At 45.5% G+C, this 22,918-nt stretch overlaps 1 protein-coding gene across 14 annotated transcripts in view; it reads right to left on the reverse strand.

Annotated features, from left to right (window-relative positions):
- Positions 1-22,918, reverse strand: part of LOC6606483 — a 48,999-nt gene that overhangs the window by 2,342 nt on the left and 23,739 nt on the right. For 2 of the 14 annotated variants that reach the window (XM_032722101.1, XM_002031249.2), the window contains 3 exons: positions 14,385-16,686; positions 11,906-12,986; positions 6,522-10,160 (listed from right to left, as the gene is read on the reverse strand). In XM_032722101.1, the coding sequence (XP_032577992.1) occupies positions 6,757-10,160; positions 11,906-12,986; positions 14,385-16,652 (6,753 nt within the window). In that variant the 5' untranslated portion in view covers positions 16,653-16,686 and the 3' untranslated portion in view covers positions 6,522-6,756. Of the gene's footprint in view, positions 1-560; positions 1,025-1,979; positions 2,098-2,156; positions 2,250-2,308; positions 2,492-2,554; positions 3,878-4,545; positions 4,786-4,856; positions 5,151-5,305; positions 5,444-5,729; positions 6,017-6,521; positions 10,161-11,905; positions 12,987-14,384; positions 16,687-17,343; positions 17,556-22,918 lie in introns of those variants that run through there. The other 12 variants (XM_032722106.1, XM_032722111.1, XM_032722105.1 and 9 more) reach the window with 12 other exon arrangements.

Raw genomic sequence — 22,918 nt, forward strand, 5'->3', positions numbered from 1 at the left:
CAGAAATTTAGTTTGGAAACTCAGCCATTTGCATTTGAAATTAATTTTAAAACTTTTGCAAACAATTCAAGACACAATTTTGAAACCTTTAAATTCAAATTTTATAGTTCTAAATTCTTTATTGGTAATTTAATAAAAGTTTAGTCCTCTGCTATTACTGCTCTAACTTTATATGACTTTTTTCTCTTATTAACGATTGAAATTTTGATTATATATTATTATTACGATTGAATTGAACTTGTTATTCCTTAATTTCCAATAAAGTTGCACTTTGTTGACATAATAAAATCTGTGCTCAGTTTGGTGATAAGCTATTTTTTGTGATATTTTTGGTGTTTTGTAAGTTTGCTTGTTTGTGGTTTAGTGGATTAGTGTAAGAGTGCATTATCATTTACAGCTTATATGGTATACAATTATATTTATGGCGTGCAGGTTAAATATTTTGGCCAATATATTCGATATCTAGGCTAAGCAGAGTTTTGGGCGTGATTACATATTGCCTGGAAGCTACTCGATTACGGTTTATTTATGGATATGGTATAATCAAGATGTGTACAAACCTGGACTTACGTAATCGTATATCTGTTGTTGTTCTTGTTGTTCTTGTGCTTGTTGTTGTTGTACTTGTTCTTGTTGCTATTGCGTTGCAGTTTATTCTTGTTGTCGTTTTTTCTCTATTTTTTCTGTATTTTTTAGTATTCTTGTTGTGAATTGTTGCGTTTGATTTGGGTGAGTTTTTTATGTGAGTTTAGCATGCTGTAAATCTCAACTTCGCGTGTGTTCTTGTTTGCTGTAGTTACTGTATAGTAGTTAGGTGTATCGTACTAGGTATGCATATATATGTTTGGTATGTTTCGAACAACAAACTCATTTACCGCGTATCGTTATGCAAACCCTCTCAGATTGGCAAAAAAACACAACGTGAACAAAAGTTAAATGCAATGCATAGGTATGTAAAACACAAAAGGTGAACAGAAACAACTCGACAGGCTACTTGCAAATTAGTTGTGACTAGTGGGATTTCCTAGAAAAATATGCAAAACAAACAAATAAACATGTAGAATTAAACGAATGCAAAAATTATACAATTATAATATGAACGTAAATTGTGTGTTAGTTTTATAATAAATATACCTTCCTAGGGCCTTTCAACCTTAATAACATACAAAATGATCTCTTAAATAAATATGGTCTAATACGAATTATTCACTTTAAATTGATTATTTAAATATTTATTTCATTCAAATTAGAAACTCCCAAGAATTCTCAGCTTGATATGATTTCTGGGTCGGCTAACACTGCGTATGCGCAATATGTGAAATATGCAATCTTGCGGAAGTTCATAGAACTCTCATCGATGGCTACTTAATTTATGATTAATTATACATAATCTGGTCGGGTGCAGATGCGAATGCATGAGAGGGCAATGTGGGCCACAGGTTTTGAGATGTATGATTGACTGTTGAGAGTGTCTAGATTGTGTGGTTGGAGGTGTGTCATTGTGAGAAGGGGTTATGAACTTTGGACGACGCCGGTGATTAGCACGCAATGAGGTGGGGGGCATGATCATTGAGTTCTTATGCGAACGGGGGCTTAACGCTTTAGATTAGATGGTATGCATATGATATGTTTTATCATTAATCATCTAGAAATCAGAAAGAGTTGAAAGAAGATACATATATAGAGATTAGAAGAGCATAGAGTTGACAGTTTGAAATGGATGGGTTTTCTGGCATGGTTAGATTACACTGAATAAACGCTTAGGTATATATACATATAGATAATTAACGCAAGGGTCTATATGTTCGATTTCGAGAGAGCATATTAGTAAGAACATAAACATGGAACATAAACTCAACTTGCAAGGCATTGCGTATACGTTCGGATTGGGTCTTTTTTTTCGGATATCGATTGGAACTTAACACAAGGGTTATCATCTGGTAGGAGACCTAAATGCATTCCAGGCTGACTCTACTTACCGGCCACGATCTTGCTGACTTGCATCACTTGTTGGGCCAGGATTTGGTTGAGTTGCAGCAGGTGCTCGCGCTGCTTCTTCTCGGCGTTGATTTTGCTCGGGGGCAGGCTCTCGTTTTCCTAAAGGAATTTATATTGAGTAACTTTATATGGATATGAGCTGAGTGTGGCAGGCTTACATTGCTGCTAATGGGCGCCTCAGCCAGCATTTTCTTGATGGACTCGACCTTCTCCTGACGACGCTTCTTTTCCTCCGGCGACAGTTCGGGCGTCTATTTAAATTTAAAAAGTTAATAAATTGGATTAAGAAAATAAATTACATTTTTCTTACTGTTTCCGGTATGTAACGCTCGGGTATGACTATTTTGTTCGGTGCCAGCAGCAAGTTATCTATGGTGTTCTCGGATATCTTTTCTCCCTGTCCCAAAGCAGAACGAACGACATCAGGAGCATTCATTCGTGGTCGCAGGGCCACCTCCATGTCCAAATCATCGCGAGCTCGCCAGTTGGTGTTCTAAGAAAGGATAAATTATTAGTTAATATAAGTCGCCATATTCTCTCCTTATCATTCCCTTACATTTCGATTCATATCGTTTTCGGCCTGCACCTTTTCCATGGCTTTCTGATTGACATTGTTTGGCGCAGTGTAGTGTCGCCTCTTCTCCCTTGGAACCGCTCTGCGATGCTTGTGGTGCGGCGGCACCTTCTCCACCACCTTCTCGGTGTCCTCCGATGCCGAACCGGCGGACATTTCGTTGATGATCTGCCGGGCAGCCACGCTCTGGAACACTGGCTCCGGACTGATGTCCGTAAGGCTCTTGTTGAGGCTCTGTAGGGAATCGGTCTTGGTCCGCAAGGCCACACGGGCACTGTCCCTCGAGGGATTCGCCTGCTGCTGGAGCTGCTTCGCGAAATAGGCATTGGCCAGTGGGTTAAGGTGCTCGCGCTGCTCCCTTTGCTGATGATTGTGGTGGTGTCCATTGCTCTGTGGTGCCGGTGGTGGCGGCGGCTGATGCTCGTAGTTGCTGTTCCGATCGTAATCGTAGCCACCATTATAGTGGTGACCAGTCTGCTTGCCACCGTTCAGATGACGACTGTGTCGTTGTTTCGGCGGCTCACTGTAGTTTCGGGGCAATGACTTGGATCGACTGTGGTGCCCGTTGGTCATCTGTTCTTTCAAGTTTTGAGCGTACAGCTGCTGTTCCCTCTGCTGTTGGGCATATTGCTCCTCCTCCAGGACCTGATCCAGATTCTGAATGGAGTTGCTTAGACCCCTTTCACTGCGATCGCGATTCCGACGTTCAGACTCCCGCTTCACAATCCTCACCGTCTTAATCTCCTGCTTCTCCAAGCCCAGGGCGAATGGATTGCTGTCCAGGAAACCATCACTGTCCACTCCACTCATCTCGATGGCATCGCTACTGCCATTGTATCGATTGTAGTCACTCAGTTTGGTCGAACTATTTGTGTCCACATAGAGAGGAGTTGATAGGTTCAATGTGGAATCATTCAACTGCTGGCGGGATCCGCATCGCAGCATATTAGCATCCAAATCGGTTTCGGTCCAACTTGTGGAGTTGCTTCGCTTCTTCAGACTGCCATTGGTGGATCCACCGCCGTTCATCTCCTTGTTGCCAATCTCCTGGTACAACCTGGTCGAGTTCTCCGTCAGCTGGCGAACTGCGGAGCTGAGTTCGTGTCGTTGTCTTTGCATATCGCCCACCAGGGACTGCACACGTTCCAATTCCGAAGCCAAAACGGCGGCAGTTTGATCACCATTGATGTGAGAGCCATCACCGTTTATTCCATTGGTGGATCCTCGAACGGCTTGTACCTTTTGACGGAGGAGGAGTAACTCCTGCTCCAGACGAGCATTTCCCGCCACTGTCTGCTCCAGTTTCTGCAAGGAAGGATTACGGATTAATTGGTTGGCTCTCGGGTTACGAGAATGGCACATGCAGCAGAGCCACAAACACGAGAAGTCTTTTGCATTAATCCTATCAGTTGAGCTTTAGTAATCAATAGTTGAATAAAAAACTATCCTTACTATATAAAAAACGTTATACCTCGATTTTAATTCATTTCATTTGAGTTATCTTTACTTAAATTGCTGCCTGAGTAATAAACTTATTCTGTTACATATACATACATTACGCACATCAATCCCTTATTGGCAAAACATTTTCATTTCCAATGTAATGAATTTTTATTTATTTAACTAAGCACATGTATAATTCCGTTGAAAAACTTGTTGATTATAATGGTTTTATACAAATTTGTTTCATATTCAGGCTCAGCAAAAGGTAGGTGGGCAAAAAAAACAAATACTTTTGATATTGATTTTGATTGCAACAACATTGTTTGGCTAGCAAAAATGGAATTTTTTGGAATTTAATTAAAATTCCGCCTCTCTACCTATTCTTTATATATATATTTTCATGAACTCCTGTTTATAATTTAATCCTGGTAAAATTAGTTTTTGGTTAGTTACATAAGCGACATGCGAAGCTCAAGCAGACAAATAACACGCAGTGTTGACACAAAATGCAAAAAACTTCTACTAGGCACCTTGGATACCTTAGAGTTCTCGGCCAGAAGCTGATGAACCCGCGACAGCTCGCGTTCCAGGATGTGCTGCTGCTTCTTGGCCGCCTCCAGGGCCATGGGCGTGGCATTGTTGTCGTGGATGCGAGCCCTCAATCCTCCCAAGGCTCGCTCGAGGTCCTCCTTGTCACGCTGCAAGCTCTGCAAAGTGCCCGACTCCTCCTGCAGCAGCTGATCCAGTTGGTAAAGCTCACGCACCTTGGCCTAAATATTTCAAATATATGTATTTGTATATAAACTCTACTTTTGTTTTAAAATAATGGAAATATGCATACCTGCAACTCTGCCTGATTGGGACTGAGGCGTTCCCACTGCTGCTGCTCCTCTTGCAGCATTTGCTGCTCCTGCATCCGCTGATTGAACTCGAGGCGATCCAGTGTGGCTGGTTGAACCCTGCCGTTTGCATCATTGCGATACAGCGAGCCCAACTTGACCATGTTGTCCACCAAATTGACCAGCGGCTTGCTCTTCTCGTAATGCCGCTCCAGGTCTAAAAGGTGCTGCTTCAAGTAGTCCAAACGCTGGATACTCTCCGCTCTGGTCAAACCCTCGGCACTTCGCAGGCGATTCTGTGGAGGATTACAGATTTTCATTTTTAGTGGGGCTACTTAAAATAATATTTTAAACAGTGAGATGGTCTTAAAATAGGTTTAGTCACAGAACCAGCACCAGAAGTTAGCCAAAACCTCCCGAAGATAAACATAAAATGCACTTGTTTATCCACCTGAACATCGTGAATATCGCTGCAGCACTGCTCGATGGCCCTGGCAGTCTGACTACCTTGTCTCCTCAACTGAATCAGCAAAAGGACCAGCTCCTCGTGGGTGCGACTCAGCAAATCCCCGGCCGAGACATCCAAGTTCTGTGGGTTGTGTAAACATATTTTAGCTTTCGTTTGTTCCTGCCCCCAAAAGTAACATAATGCGATAACTCGCATTGTTATCAATTTATTAAATGATTACCGACAAATGTAAATTATGTCGAAATTGGGTGATGCATTTCATTGAGTTTCATATTTCATGCTCTCGTAACATTTTAATTGTATGGACAATAGGTTCAAGACTGCTTACTTACAGAATCGAGTGAGCTATGTCAAACTTTGGAAAGATTCTGAAATGCGTTTAAGTTTTAACCCGACATGAACTCACCCTGATCTGACTGCTTGTCTCGCGTTCCAGCATATCGATTTCCGCCCTACTTCCGGTGCGCCGCATCCGGAACTGCTGATGATTTTGGGGCGTGGATGTGGCCAGTCCAGATCCGTTGGCGGCATACAGACCGCGATCCGTGAGCACCGTGTTCTTGGCGTACTTAGTCTCCGCCGCTCCGCCATAGTAGGGGGCAAAAGCGGACTCCTGATGGACATCCGAGGGATCCGGCTTCACCGTCAGATTTCCCACCGGCAGATTGTTCACATTGCGCACGGAAATCGAGGCTATAAGGTCACAGAGATTTGATTAGGAAAATGAGGTAATTTCAGTTGGTCGAGTGGATTGGGGATTGGGCTTAAAATAGTTTCAATGCGTGCGCGAAATATTTAGGAAAGCAATCAGTAATCGGTTAGCGAATGCCCAGCAGTTGTACGGAATATTTAATTTGGATTTGTAATTGGTGGTGGCTCTGTGTTGCTCTAATTTTTGTATAATTTTTCCGGGTGGCTGGGGTATGGAAAATATCTACGGATGTTTAGCATATATTTTATCTGTATCTGCAGCTGCTGGCTCTTGTATGGCTATTTGTAGCTTCCCAAATAGTTAACTATCTATGGATTTGTTCAACTTTACAGATGTGAGTGCATGGGTGAGAATGTGAGTGAGTGGCGAATATATTTACAAGCGCTTCAATGACTTAATGAGATAAGTGGGTTGGATAAATAAGTATAAGTTTGCTTACCAGTTGATTAATTAAACAAAACAACATAACACAACAATAATGACAACAACAACAACAACAACAACAACAGCAACAGTGACAGTCAACAAAACAAATAGAGCACTATCTAACTGAAAATTATGACGGGCAAACAGAGTGACATAAAATATTTTGGAGAGTGCAAAATCAAAAGTTGCAAAATTGCAAAATGCAAAGCTAAAATTGAAACTACGAAAATGATTGCACACATATATTTTTCGGGGCGGAAACGAAGGGGTTGCATTTTCCGCGGTGGTAGCCTCACTAATTATTGTTGTTCGTTGTTGACTTTTTGCCCGTCGCCATGGAATTGCCATTGGCATCGTCCATGGAACTATTGTTCAACTGCTGGACGATGGAGCGCACACTGCTGGTGAGGGGCAGGTGGGCAGAGCTAGCTCCTGTAGCCTCCACTCCGCTGTGGTTGCTCTTCATTAGGCCACTGGACATGGCATCCCACTGACGGATGGTCTCGCGATCCAGTTCGTTTGATTTGTGTGACAAATTCGAGGCGGTCTCCTCCCGCAGGACCTCGTAGACATCGGAATCCGTTTGGTCCTGGTCGTGGGAGGAGGACGTAGTGTCCATCAGTTGCACATAGACATCATGCTCGTTGCTTACGTGCGGATGCTGGCGCGGCTTCAAGCTGTCATTCACATAGGTCACCTCGCGGCTCAGTTTTGCCTTGGGCGTACTAGAAATTGGCGGAGCAGCCGTAATCCTGTCCAGATCGTCCAAGGATCTGGCATGCCGCTGCGACACCCGACGCAAGCTCTCCCGCCACAGAGCATCCTCCTCCCACAGCAGCTCGCCACCTAAAACTAAAAGGTTGGTATGGACATTATTCGACGGGGTCTTGCCAGCCTCCTCCGTGTTTTCACCAGCACCATCTTCGTTAGGATTGCCATCATCCGACGGATTGCTACCACCAATCGTTTTACGAGCGAGATTTGTGTTTTTAGTAGTTGTGAGATATGAATGGACCACCGGGTTTAGTGCACCACCACTGCTACCACTGCCCTCCATCTCTGCCGGCAGATCCACGGATTTGTTCAGCTTGAGATTCTTGTTGCTCAGCTTCTCGTTGTTGTCCTTCTGCCCACTATAGATGTTCTTGCTATCGATGGCCTGATCCTTGTCCACCAGTGCGTCCACATTGAACTGATGCCGATCGATGGGATTGTGTATGTGGGCTATGTTAAGCCCATGAGCATGGATATCCCGCTGATTGTTCAAGGGCGGCGGTGCCGGCAGCTCGGAGTAGTAATAAGGAGCCGACTGGGTGGATATATTGCTGTTATTGCGACTGTGGATAATCCGTAGAGCTGTTGCTCCAGCTTCACCCAACTGCTGAATTGAGTCCGTAGAGGAGAGAAAATGTATGTTACCATAGAAATGCTGCTCCTCGTCCTCGGCATTCCGGAATGTTTTTGGTGGCTTGATGAGATTGGTCAGGATGTCGGCTCCGGCTGCCGCATTGGCATCATTCAGCAGGTGACTGGTGGGCGTGGCCTGACCGGTGGACAGGTGCAAATGGCTCAGGTAGGTGTCCAATTCATGACTACTCAGGGTTTCCTCAAACTGTTCGCTCAACGACTCAATCTCACTGATAGATTCTTGGGAAAGCGGTCTCCTCGAACGCTGGCGATCCAATTCGGAGTCCGATCTCTGGCGGAATTCCACGGACTCATTTTCACTGCTTAAGGGCAGAGAATTATTGCTGGTACACCTCTGCTGTTGGCCTCTCCTGCGATATAGATCCAAATCCGAGGATGTGCGGGAACTTGTATCGGTCAGCTGGCAACTATAGTTGGAGTCGGATAATGTCCTGGCGTGATGTTGCTGCGGTGGAGTGGCTGGAACCAATAATCTCTGCGGTGTCATCCGCACCTTGGTGAAATGGTCAGGCAGGGAGAGACGACTACTTTTCAGAGTAGGACTGGGCACAGCTTTCGGCAGATTCAGGGACGTATTGCTGGCATGCATCTTGGGCAATTGTTCGTACGATAGATTCACTTTGCCATTGCTGTCCTTTCTTTTCACAGTATCATAGTGCTCGGAGGAGAAGATCTCCTCCGTTTTCAGCTCCTCCATGGGCGGTGGTGAAGCGGGAATGGGTGGTGGTGGTAATATCTCACTATCCGAACTCTCCGCATAATTGTTGAGGGGCGTTGAGGCTCCCAAGTAGTAAGAAGCTGGCCTGAATGTATCCGATAAACTGAAACGTGACCTGGAGCGCAGTTTCTTAGCCTCTAACTGCTGTCGGCTGCTCTCGTCATCCGCATCCGAGCTATCGCTGGCCAAGGCCAGGGCACTCTTGGTCGGCTTAAGGATATCGGGCATGTCCTTGCCCTGTCGCTTCTTGGTCTTCTTCTTCAGGGTTTCAGTGCCCGATTTCTTGCCCTTCTTTAAAGTGGAACGGCCCGAAGAGCAGTGAGCCTCCTCGGTGGCTGGCCCTGCGGATGATGCCTTAACCCCTGCCAGTTCCATGTAGACAGGCTCCGTTTTGGTGGTCACCTTGAAGGCACTCGAACTGGTGCTGGCCAGACACATTATTTCGTAGTTGCTTCTGCAATCCTCGTCCTGTATGCCCTTTGTCATCTCTACATAGTGATTCTCCTCCTCCTCCTCGGCGTACGTAGCGGAAACTAAGGTCAGGACACCCGGCTGACCCAGTTCCACTTTCTTGGGCGTCATGGGCAGATAGTGACTCTCGTCGAATTGCTGGTCCGTGGGTGTGATGGGCTCGTTAACATATATCTGCTGCAGTTCCCGCTCCTCTGCCAGTTCCTGGGACTCTACTGCCTTGACGACAGCTTCATCCTCATCATCCTGAGCCAGAGCTTCATCTATATCATCATCTGTGTACTCCTCGCAAGCCGTGCTGTCATCCTCATCCTCCTCCTCTTCCTCCGCCTCCTGCTCCTCCTCGTTTGATTCTAATTTCTGGTCTTCTATATCCTTTGCAGCCTCCATATCCTCCTCGCCTGGAATGGGTTTACTTTCCGCTGTTGGTGTCAGGTCCTCCTCTTCGTTTTCCTGTTGTTGCTTCTGCTGGTCCTGCTGTTCCTTGAACAGCTTCAGTTGCATTAGCATGGGCGTCTCCTCGGGATCGGTAATGGCTGCATTGCTGTGAGGGATTTTACTTTCGGGGATTGGCTTGCCAAACTCCATGTTCTCGTAGTTGCTAACCAGCTTATTGTTGTACACAGGCACATAATTGGCATTCTGAGGCGACTTGGGTGCTGTTTTCTTTGGCAGAATGGGTACGGGCTCAGCCTCAACATTCTCCTGCTCCTCATCCTCTTGCTTCTGCTCCTCCTCATTTCCCATCGCCTTGGGCAATTGCAATCTGAGCTTTGGCCGCTCTTCCAGATGTTTGGGTTGCACCTGTATAATGCGGGTTTTGCTGGCCTCGTGCACTTTCAAAATGGGCTTTAGTTGGAATTTCGCTTTGGTTGATGATGGTGTTGATGACGACGATGGTGTCGCCTCTGTATCTGTTTGGTTGGGAGTCTCTAGATTTTTGCTACTACCAAGATTTGTGATTGCTAACGCTGCTGTTGTTGTTGCCACTATTGCCTGTGATGTCGTTGCTTTAGTTGTTGTTTTTGACGATGACCTTCCTGCCGTCGCACTATACAAGTTATCATCATCCACAGTCCCAGCTGCGATTCAATTCGTTTCGATAAGTGCGAATCGATATTGTTAATTTTTTGTTGGGGAGTATCGAGTTTCGGTATCGATCATTGTTTTACATTTACAGCATTTACAAATTGAGATATTTTGTTTAAGAGTTACCAAATTCAACGTATACACAACGAATTATTTATAAATGTTTGTATGGAAAAGAAGAAATATATAAAACACATTTGTATATCTTGCTGGTTGGTATGTAATTAAAATCAATCAAATGGGTGGTCGATTGCGCTATGAGCCCAGATTGAGTTTGAGTTTTATTTGTTTTTGCTTATTTATTGTTTTTGGGTTTTAGTGCAAAGTTTACAGCGGCATTTAGTAGTGGAAATACCAAGCACCCGGTTGTCATGATGGAAAAACGAATATGTATATATGTATATGAATGAAACAAATCCGAAACGAAACTACGCCAAAAATGTTTACTAAACCCATGAAAGATAGAGATTTCCAAAAAACAAAAGGGAGAGATAGATTTATGGACTACAGAAATATTGGTTTTTCGTTTTACACTCCTTTTTCCATCGGATAAAGGCAATGGAAGAATGTGTGTGTACTTTTGATTTTAGTTTTCGGCCAACCATTTTAAACTGGCCAGAATTTCGGTTCATGTGTTGCCTACTTTTTGGCAGCATTGCTAAATTAATTACTCGCTACTTTTCAATTTGCTTCTGAATTTTGCTTTTGTGTGGGTGTGGAGTGTATATGCCTATGTATTTGTATTTGTATTTGTGTGCGCACGGCAGGAAGGTTTCGAGTTTCGACATAAATTGCTTTCTGTTGTGTACATTCAAATTAACCATATTTATTAAAACATAAAACAAGCACACAAAAAAATGTAATACACAGATGTATTAACTACATGAAGCTTTTAATTGTTTAGTCTGGCGTCTGAACATGATAAATTAGCATTGAAATGGATAAGGCTTATAAATAGTTTATGGTCAGAGTTTGGAACAAAATGTGGCCTGTCAAGGCCAGATGAGGTCCTTTATTTATAGATTTCTAGAGTCCTTAAGCGAAAGGGCAACGCAGTTGCAACTGCAACAAAGTAACTTGCGATGACTACAAAGTAAAGGAAAAAGCAGACATCTCAAGGTCTCAAGACTTCAAAACATGCAACTAACTGAAAGCAAAAGCCAAGTCGCCAAGTAAAATTAAAAGTATAAATATAAAAATAAAAAAACAAAACAAAGTGAGGTACGCAGAACAGGGCAGCACGGTTAGCAACAGCTACAGATACTGATAAATAAAAAGATACAGCTATGGATACGATACGATACTGATGCAAACAGAGATACATACTACGTTTATGCGCGCGCATTAAATGCCAACAAAAATGCAGTCTGCTGAACAAATATAATTAACCAAAACTACAGAATTGTTATTTTTCAATTGCATTATTTTTAATGCAAAATAAATATGGCCGTAGGATAATTGGCTTTAAATTCCATAATTAAAAATATACTTCAATAAAGTTGTTTAAAATTTCAAGGAATTTAATTTAAGACTTACATTGGAGACAAGAATGAAGCTAAACTGAACTAAGCAATTTAAACCTTTACATATATGTAATTCATTACTGTGCTTGCGCATAAACGTAGTTTAAGATTCGTAGAAGAGAGAGTTACAGATATAGACGTATTACAAAGGGACAGAGTTGAAGCCAAGCAGAATGGGGAATACGTAATGGAAGTCATCACGGACTAGGACTTACCCTCATCATCCGAGGAGTAGTTGTTGTACACCACTCCCCCAGGTCCCACGTTGGCCTGACTCTCGGATCGTGATCGCTGGATGCCCGATGCTGATGGTGGATTTCCAGCTCCCTGGGCCGTGCCATTTCCATTGCCCACCAATCCCGTTTTACCCGCCTGGGGTGCATAGCGTGCTCCACTGGCCACCGCCGTGGATGCCAGCAAGATGTTTGGATTGCTGCCCAACTTGGACATGGCGGACATGTTGCTGCCGCCCTGTTGGATGCCCTTGCGTGTCAAAGGCGACTGCAGCATGCGCTGCTTCCACTCTAGCAGACGCTTCATGGACTCCTCCCGTTTCCGTTCGCCATCCAGATAATGCTGCGGCGAGTTGGAGGCACCTGCACCACCCGTAGGCGATGTGGTCGTGGAATTGCCAGCCGAATAGTCATCGTCCATTCCGCCCGATCTTTTGGGCAAACGGGCGCTAGCGGATCTCAGGAATTGCTCGTTCTTGCTGATGATCTCCTGGGTGGACATCGACGGCGGGAAAATGGAGCCCGGATGAACATTCAGTGGCGGCAGATCATCTTGCTGCGGCGACTGCAGCTGGGAGGCCACCGAGCGTCCCTGGCTGGCGGATCGGCTCATTCGCGGCATGCTGCTGGCCCCGCCACCCTGCGCCTCGGCCAGAAGTTCCTGCCGCTTGTAGGCCCGCTCGTAGGGATTCTCATATCCAATGGTGTTTACCCCGGAGTTGAAATCTGCCGCCGTGGTGCGATAGCTGCCCGGCTGCTGCGGCTGAGCGGCTCCAGCTCCACCGCTCTGCAGATACAACGCGCTCTTCCGCATCTTGTCCGCATAGCTGGCCTCCGAGTAGTAGAAGCTGTCCGGTGTGCGATTAATGTCCAGGCTGGACTTGGGCCTCGGCGCCCTGCCGCTATCCTGCTGACTTTGGGCCACCGCCGCGGCCGCAGCCGCTGCAGCTGCCTCGGCACGAGCCTCATACTCCAAGAAATCCGCCGAATGGGGACGCACTATGGCCGCCGCTGTGCGGGCACGCAAGTCCATGGTATTGATTAGTTGATCGGCGGCACTGGCCTACAAAAGGGGACAAAGGGTAGATGTTAGAGCAGGGTTATGTAATTGCATCGGGGTAAATGGGCTTGTGAATTTTTAACTACTTTTGCACTCGTGAAAACTAGAGGCAGTCAGTTATGAAAAGGTTTTACTAATTTCAGATTTCAATTGCAATGAACTAAAGTAAAATCAGACATTTTTGCATACTATTTTCCTTAGTCTTAAAGTTTAATGGCCGTATTTAACTGAACATGGTCCATGTCATAGACTTAGTTTCGGAAATATTTTCAAGTTTTTAAGTGTGGAATATTGGCGTGGCCCGTAACTTGTTTGGAACTTGGAAGGCGGCGCAGCTGGTCTCTTGGCCAGGAACCCGGGGCCATAAATCATGCACGCGACTCATTTCCCGGCTAACTTGCTGTGCCTGACCTGACCCACTAAACAGCTGCCCCACCCACCTAACCCAAAAGGGCGGCGAGTGCATATAGTTGCATTCGAAGGAAATTGTCGGTGCACTGGTGGCCATGTATTTAGGAGTGTGCTGGTGGAACCTCTTCCTTCACCGAAACGTCTGCAATTTCGCAACCCACTGACACACTAAAGTCCAATTAAATTGTGAGTTGCGGACTTGAGACAGCAGCTGCTCGAAACCGAAAGTTTCCGAGAAAGACTCTGGAGGAGCTGGTGTTCTAAACCATCCATCGTCCATCAATGGGGGCACTTTCAGCAGTAGCACAAACAGCAGCTGCTTTTGTGAGTGTGGCTTTCTGGAGTCGTCGGAGCGTGAGGATGAAGGAGTTATCTTTACAGGAGCCGGCCACCTCTGGTTGCAGCACCAGAACCGGCAAGGGCAAATAAAAGTGAAAAGCTGATACGTGCTGAGGTGCAAGACTCCTCAGCCAGCGAAACTTTGCAACTAGGTCAGGGAACGAGGGTCGGAAATGAAACACCATCATCATCTATGCCCCTTTTCAGTTTTCCTCCTCCTTTGCCGGCTTTTTTTTTAGTGAGCACTGACAGTTCCCCCGGTTTGCGGCAATCAGACAACATCAAGTGGCATCGCTGATGATTTGGTGGGCTGACCTTTGCCGGTGCCACGCCCCCGAGCTCCAAGCGCACAGCTCCCAGCTTCCCACTATGCGAAGCACCCATAAAGCGGGAGGATGCAATGCCAAGTGGCAGGTCATCAACAATCGCAATCGCAATCGGAATCGCAGCTCATGGCTGCCTTGGGGCTGTGGTTTGCCTTTTTGACTGCTTTTGAGAATTGCACTCACTGGTTGTGCGCTCAATCCCACTTATTTTTCTAATAATAGTTTCAAAGCAATATAAAGACTTTAAGGGATTCATAAGCAATTTAAGATGTTCAGAAAAAAACTGAAATTTAGCTAAACTAACTGTGTTAATGTTCAGACTCACCTCCAAATGATTGGGCGTGTACCGCTGCGGCATCGCGGGCACATGCTTGCTGCCATCGTAGCTGGGCGGACTCAGCGGTCTGCGGTAGCTGGCCGCCTCCTGAAGAAGTGCCTCCTGGGCGGACATGGGCACTCCGCCGCCACCTGCCAGTTGTGACATGTTGTAGATGTCCTCGTAGTCTGCTGCAGCTGCTGCGGCGGCAAAGAGCCGCTGCTGCTTCGAGCGCCCATAGGCATCGGGTGTCCTGCGCTCCGCCTGCAGCAACTGCTGCTGGGTGGGATATGATCCATTCGGTCCCTGTCGCTGCTGCATCAGCTTGGCCATGTACATCTCCCGCTCGCCGTAGATCTCCTCGGCGGCGCGTTGTTGCTGCAACCGCGCAATCTGCTCCTCCATGTCCAGTTGCTGCTGCTGGAACTGCGCCTCCAGATGGTCCAGGGAGTACTGCTGCTGCGCCTGTTGCAACTGCAAGGCGGTGGACACATGTCCAGTTCGAGTGTCATAAATGGCGTGATGTTGCTGCGGTTGCTGCTGCTGAGATCGTTGGTGTTGCTGCTGCTGGTACAATTGCTGCGTGGGTGACATGAGGCGGCGACTAGGCTGTTGCTGCTGCTGCTGCTGTTCGTTGTGCTCGGGTGATGGTGATGAGTAGCCCCCATCGTTAATGCGTCTCGGCTTGGGTGGTGCATTTGCATAGAGGGGTTGTCCACTCCCACTGCCTCCTCCACTGCTGCCCGTATTTTCCGACGATGGTGTTGGCTGCCCCTTGCCAGGGTGCGATTGCAATGTGTGAATGCCGGAATCGGAGTTCTCGCCACTGTGATTCAGCGAGGAATTCACACTTGGCTCCGACTCCCCGCTGCTGGGTGCCTGCATCAAGCTGGCCGCCGCCAGTGCCCTCACCCACTGCATCATGGCTTCCGAATTATCGGCCGCCAGCCAATAGGTACGCATATTCTGATGCTCGCACTTGAAGGCAAACTTGCGATAGATCTTGTCCTCGGGCAAACAGGCGGATACGCGATATGAGGGCAGCAGCACTGATCCCAATAGCTTCTCCTCCTCGGGTCCCTTGTAGTAGTACAGGCAGTACTCGGCCAGGACAAACCAACGTTTACGCCACACTTTCAGGCCATCGGAGCCCTGTTTGTGCAGCCAACCCGATAGGGTAACCGGTGTCGATGGTGGCCTCTTGGTAATGGGCGACTTTAGAGCCTGTATGGAACCGGCACTCTTCTTGCGATCCAACGGAGCATGGCTGGGACTTTTGGTCGAGTTCGATGATGACTCCTCGGAACTGGGCGTTGCCTTGGGCTTGACCGCTGATATTTGAGTCTGGCAAGCTTGGTTCACCACATGATTGGGATGATTTTGCTGGATATAAACGGTACCATGCTCACTGCCCGGGGTTTGCAGGTCGTTTTTGTATCGATGCTGCTGTTGTTGTTGCTGCAATTGCTGTTGCTGTTGCTGTTGCAACTGCTGTTGCAGCTGCTGCTGCTGGGCGTACAATTGCTCCTGGTAGTGTTTGGGCATTGGAGGCTGCTGCGACTGCTGTTGTTGTTGCTGCTGTTGCTGTTGCAACTTCAGAGGACCCTGAGCAGGTTGATATTGATTTTGCAAATTAAGCGAAGAGGGTGGAGCCCGCTGTTGCTGTTGCTGCTGCTGCTGCTGTTGTTGCTGCTGATTGAGAGCGGTCATGTTGGAGACCATGCTGGACGACTGACTCATGTGGTAGTGGTTTGTGGGCGGGTTCATGGCCTGTCGCAAGGCAAATGTCCGCTGCTGCTGCTGTGCGGCCTCGCTTTGTGTGGCCATCTGTGCCTGCATCTTGGCCGCCTGCAGCTGCTGATACTGCGACTGCAGTGCCGAAATGGGATGATGACCGGCCATGGCATTGCTGGCATGCAATCTTCCAGCTGCCGCCAGATAGGTTCGCTCCGTGGGCGATTGATATAGCTGCTCCCCGGCCGCAGTGCCTCCGCTGCTGGAGTACGACTGATGGTAGGGGGAGCTGTGTGAACTGCTCGATGTTCCGCCGCCGTGCTTCATTAGATTGTGATGCTTGGACTGCGGCTGCATGTCAATAGGCGACAGTGGTCCACCGCCGCTGGAACTGGTGGCCGTGGGCGATTGCTGGTACAGTGCCTGACTGTAGGCTGCCGTTCGGTAGTCCACGAGATTCGTCTGGTAGGCCAGCGGCAGCTTCTTCTGCTGCTGCGCCAGGATAGCTGCCTCCTGCAGCTGCTGCAGCTTCTTGGCGTCCATGGTGCCGGCGGTGAAGAGGGGCGGCGCCTCCAACCTGCAAATCCGGAAAGGAAAAGCAGAAATCCGATCAGTAAAGTTCGCAACGCAGGCGGAAAAGTGATTCAATCAAATGTGGTCAGCGGGCTTTATTTGCGAGCGTGGACGCATTAGTTAACCCTAGAAGAGCTATTTTTACATTCTTTATTAAAAACAAATAACACACACAAAGCTTATAAATTATTATATTATTAATGGTAAATTTATTTGGGGCTTAATCTGACTATTATGGTATTTATTGAGAGCATTTTCAATGCAGCTTGCGTTTAAATCCTTATACTTTAATTCTTTTTAATAATTTGAGCAAAAAGGGTACATTTATCATCGATTTTTTGTAGCGAAAGTGTTGCAGCTAAATTGTTGAAATACTTAACAGTCTTAACAAGGGGTTAAGCTTTAGTCGAGGGTCTTTGCGAGATTCGCGAGCTGCGGAAGACACGGAGGCCGTGGAAAATGCAACTGGCTCAGCGCGTAATTGACCGTAATTGATTAACTGCAGTCGCCGCACCGGCCACAAACACACGGCTGACCTTGCCGGCCTCATTTTCTCAACGGGAAATGGAAAATCGGAAGGGGAAATGGGTTGGGAATTGAATGGGGCATGGTGGGTGCAGAGAACTTTCATAGAGAGATCAACGAGATTTACACTACTCACCAGTCCCACAGCTGATAAATGCAACCGAACATTTTTGCACTCTTTCGCCTTTTTGTTTTTGTCGTGTAGATTTTGTTAATTCGTTTAATAACTTAATTGGCCTTATTGCCTTAATTGAATTGCACTAATTTCTTTCTCGCGCCCGCCTTGTTGCTTTTATTGTAATGAGTTTTGATTTGATTATTCGATTGGCTGCAAAAACTCAATTAAAACTTTTCGATTGAAATGTGGCGGCCTCTTTATTTTCGCGTTGCCTTTTGCGTGTGTGCCTCCGACTTTTTGCGGTGCCACCAAAAGAAAACCAACAAAAAAAAACTGGGAATTGCAGTCGCCGTCTAGTTGCAATTGAAACTGCGAATGTGTCTATTTTTATTGGAGGGGAACCGCAGATTTATTTGTCTACCCCGGCGGCAATGGCCAAGTGCAAAAAAATGAAGACAAGCAAAAATGAAATTAAAGCCATAGCCAGGTAGCTTAAATTTTATATATTGATTATGTTTTTGATTAGAGCTAAATGGAATTTAATTTAATTCTGTTTCATGCCTGCTTCAAATTTGTTTGTACCAAGCATATTTAATGCGTATAGAAAACATCAACAACAAGTGGAGCCACCCCCAAGCAGAACACAAAAAATAAATCATCTCCAAGGAAACAATAATGCCCTGGTCGAGTATTGAACACGAATTCGGTTTTAATGTGAGTGCTGGCAAATGGAATGGAGAAATCCAGATACAACACACACGGCAAACATTTGTGAAGCCAAACACATAACTCGATAATTGCTCTATCGAATGACAATTTTAATGCAATTTAACGTTGAAAACTGCGAGGATGCAGATTGCAGAATGCCGAATGCACGGATAGATGCATCTGCAATGAGCCCAGTTTCGAATGCATTTAAGCAAATGAAATATGGATTGCCCTTATTGAAGCTCCGGCACATTCCAACAGCGGAAGGGCCAAAATGGCGAGGATTCTCTTCTGTTTTATCCTGTCTGCCTGGGAATTAAGTGAATCCTTAACCATTAAAAATGTAACACACAGAAAAACGAGTTGTACAACACAAATGCCGAAGTTAAAAATTATTTTCGAAAGATTTTTAATAAATCTTTTTTATCATAGAAGATAATGATATTTAAAAAGACTTCCTTGAAACTTTTTCCAAAATACTTTTTTACATAGTATTTGAACAGCTCAAATAGCCCTGTTTTTCTCTCAGTGTCTGAAACTTGACTCGTGCATTGAGAGCAAAATCCTGTTGAAAATGTTACGCAATAAATAAGCAATTGATACGAGGTTAACAGCCATTCACGACCAGACTTTTTCTACGTAGTAGTAGTAGTATGTGCGAGTTAGAACCATCCGTGGCTATTTCACGCCACAATCAACTTTGGCCAAGTAATTTTATAATTGCCTGTCAGCCGGGCCGCAATTTGTATGGCTTTCAATTAACGCCCGGCGTTTGGCCAAAAGCGGAATGCCTGAAAAAAAACCTGGAAGAAAGACGTGGCCCAAAGTAGAACTCACAATAAAATATTGGCGTCGTAACAACAATACAAAATCAATACCGATTAAACGGCAGAAGGACTCGCGCCGCCCACCCACTGGTCCTTCGAGCCGGATTTTATTTATTTATGCGGGCTGGCTGGCTGAAAAAGGGACTGAAACGACTGCCTTGCAGCTTCTTGATGTTGCATTTCCCATTTTTCCACCCGCTTTTCCTCGCTTGACAGACGTCGCTAATGTGAGCATGAAAAATTACCACAGAAATATTTTATGCACACAACGGGTGGGGAGGGAAGGCAAAGGAATGTGCCAAAAAAATATATGTGCATATAAATGGCCCACATACTGCGCTACTATACATATATACATAGTGAATATTATTATGCTGAAGGATGATATAAATTTGGCGTTGGGCCAGGCCCAAAAACATGACGAGGCTAATGGTAATGATACACACAGCATATTATGCTTATTTATATAACAAATTACAATAGGACCGATTAGAGGTCATCTGCACATGTGTGTTTACATGGTCGCACTGGAGTTCCACAAACCACGCGACTCCCCGAAAATTTCGCTTTTGTTTCGCTTATTATTTGCTCTCAGATATGCATGTGTTCAAATATTTGAAAGCTGGCCGAAATATGAAAATGATGATGGCGGGATAAACTATGTATGTCCAATAATCGAGCTCAATTCGCTTGTTTGGCATTTTGATTGGCATGTGAGTTTTCCCATTTCCATCAGTAATTCCATATAAAATCGCGCATACGACCTGTGGTATGCACGCCGTGGAATTCAATTATCATTGATAGGTTTCTTTTTTTCTACATAGGCGTGTAATAATAATATCAGGGCATGCCCCGCCTGTCAGAAAATATTTTTTGATGTGGGTTAGATAGGGCTGTGCCTACTCTTGAGGGATACTCTGTTTAGGCTTGCCCTGTTTATTATTAGCTGGAATTTAATTGCTGTGACATATGCAACAGTCTGTCAACCACAAGCACACACAAACACACACACGCACCTCAAAGGTAGGAGACACACCTGCTGTGGAGTTGACCTCCCCGCAAACCGGCCACCAACTGTCGACAATGACGTCATTACCGCCAACGACAAGTGCCACTCAGGCCAAAGGGAAAAGCGAGAGAGAGAGAGAAGTTCGCAACCAACTTCCATTAGCCACTTCAGTTTGAATTGGCCAGAGTCGGAAAAAGCCGCCCACGAACTGGCCAACTTAATTAATATCGGTATCTGCCCATTTTCCAACCTCTCTATTCTACGGACTCTTGTTATACGCTAAGTGCAATTATAAATACTCATCGAGCCAAGATTGCGAAGTAGTTAAAGCTCCACAAAAACGAAGTGGAAACGTAAATAATGTGTGAAAAGTACAACAAACTTGAGTGGGTCGGGTAGGAAAAATCAATAAACAAGAAAAAGCGAAATGTTGAGATACAGAAGAAGACGGCTGAAAGTGTGACAAACTTGGGAGCATTGGGAAAAGTGGCACACACATTGAGATACAGATAGATCGAAAGACACGGAAAGAAATTGTGCATATAATTCCCGGAAATCTAGCACAACTATTTTTTGTAACTTACAGCACATTTTTCTAGAAATCTGCTAATAATACTCAAATATCGTTGTCCTATGTAAATGCTTTACATGCTAAAAAAGGGTACTAAAGTCTTTAAATAATGATTTTCTTCTCTGCAGAAATGTTCTTCTGAACTTTTGGGTTTTATTTTTTGCCATTTTCTCGACAGCCCTCTGGGTATTCGGCACATCATGACCTTGCCAGTCGTTTTGATGAGTTGTCAAAGGGCGGGAGGATACGTACATTCTTAAGTATTTTGTTAGGGCCATGTGAATTTGGGCCAAAAGTGTTGCATAATATTTGCCTGAGGGCTGAAATGGCCGGTACTTTAACCAATCGCCTCGTTTCACACGTAATTTTACGGGGGGCGGGGGTGAAAATGAAAAATGTTTGCTCATTGCTTATTGATCTTGCTGGTCAGTCAACCGTTTGTAAAATTTGCATCCCGCAAAACAATTGAAAGCAATTAAACTCAAATCAATCATTAAATTGAGTGTGTATGAGTAGCGGATAATGCTTAATGGCATTCGACGGCAATCTGTTTTGCTGGCGATGCCATTACGCTGAATTCGCAATGATTCTGTGGCCTTTGGCTAGCATAAATCAAAAACGGATCGATCCATGGTTTTGGATTATTAATTGAAGCTGCCAGAGCCAGGGGATTGGTTTCACAGCCAGGCCAGAGTTCGGAGTTACCTGATATCGGAAAATTGCATGCAAAGCCTGTGGCATGTTGGTTCTAAATAGTTTGCCAAGTATGATGAAATCAAAGTTTTGTTTAAACAACATTTAAGCCCGGCAGGAACAACAGCAGCCGCCCCAATTCAAACTTGCCCACTTGATTTGCCAGACACTGTGTGTGCTCTTGAAGAAGAACAACGGCTGGGTTAGAGCACCACCTACTCCATACCCCACCACCACCACCACCACCTCCCAGAGTCCAAAAGCCGACAGCAACATCCAAAACATTCCGGGGAGAAGAAGGTCCTTGCAACAAAGCGTAAATATTCATGGCTATAGTTGTATGGGAAAGCGAACGGGTGGGACACATTCAGATGGATAGAGTTGCACATGGACAGATGCCTCAATAAGGCGTGTGTGTACCGAAAAAAAAAATTTTAGATGCAATTAACTTAATTACACATTCAAAGCCCAATAAGACAGTATGCACTAAGAAGTAATAAGTCTAACTAAATGTTAGCTGCATTAATCTAAGAAAAAAAAGTCTAAAAGTCTAAATATTTTATGGAAAGTTTAAGTATCAAAAATCTCTGCTTGAATATATTTTGAACTGAAATTCATTTAACTATCTAGTTTGGCTCAGTGTGCTTATGTATGCGTCACATTCTGCCCAGAATGACACTTGATGATGGAGATTTTGTTGCTTTCACTTTTGCCATTCTCGCAGTGGGTTGTTGTCCTTAAGCCTCCTGGCTGGCTTGCTGGCTGACTTGATTGGCATAGACGCCAAACGAGAGAAGAGCAACAGACGTGCATGCATCATCATCATCATCAGCATCAGCATCATGGCAGTCATCGTCATCATGGTTGTTGTCCTCCTGGTGGGTGCAGTTCCATTTTATCTCACTGTAGCCCACAATCAGGAGCCAGGACACGTCCGTCTCGAGGAGCAGCGAAGGTGTCAATGCAGCCCAGGCGGCGGCAAAAAGGCCAGCCAAGTCGCTCTTTTGCTCGTTCACTGTCTCCAAGGTGATTATCAATGGGATGCCTATATCCTGGCGCCGAAAGGAAGCCAAAGTTCGCTAAGTGAGCGTGGGAAACTGAATAAGTCATTGAGCGAAAATTTCATCAAGGCATCATGACGGCATTTCGCTAATGCTCGCTTTCATTTGCGCCTTGCACAAGTTAAAAATTCAAATCAAGGCAAGGACACACACCAACACTCTGGCAAAGAGTTTATCAGGGAAACATGAGCGATGCGATGGAAATGGCGGCTGTCATTCATGTTGCATACTAATTTAAATACGTGGCACGCACACAACGAATCCTGTGGCAAACACAGGGAATAAGAGCGTGGGGGGGGTAAAAATGGTAGGAAACCCCGGGATACAGACGGTGGAAAATCCTGCCCACCTCACACCACCCACATTCCAAAATGCGGTGCTGTTACCCATTTCCGCTTCTGGCAGCAGCACAAAAGCCACTCGAGTCCTTGCCTCCAGGATGTGTGCCATGTTTATTGCTGCCTCTCTCTCTCGCTCTCACGTTCCTTCTCCCTCTGACTCCTTTTCCCCTACCGCTTCCCCGCAGAAAACCCTCCTGGAAACAAAGACAAGCAAAAATATTTTGCCGTTTTTAGTTGTCGCAAAAAGTTTGCTTTGTGCTTGCTAGTATATGTACTATGTGTTTGGGTTCGAGCGCTTTTGTTTATTGTATATTTGTTTGGCATTTTCTTGCACAGCATGTCGAAAAAAAAAGAGAAGTAACACGAGTTGCCCAAAAATAGGG

This window comes from Drosophila sechellia, chromosome 3R, assembly GCF_004382195.2.
Source record: "Drosophila sechellia strain sech25 chromosome 3R, ASM438219v1, whole genome shotgun sequence".
NCBI lineage: Eukaryota > Metazoa > Arthropoda > Insecta > Diptera > Drosophilidae > Drosophila > Drosophila sechellia.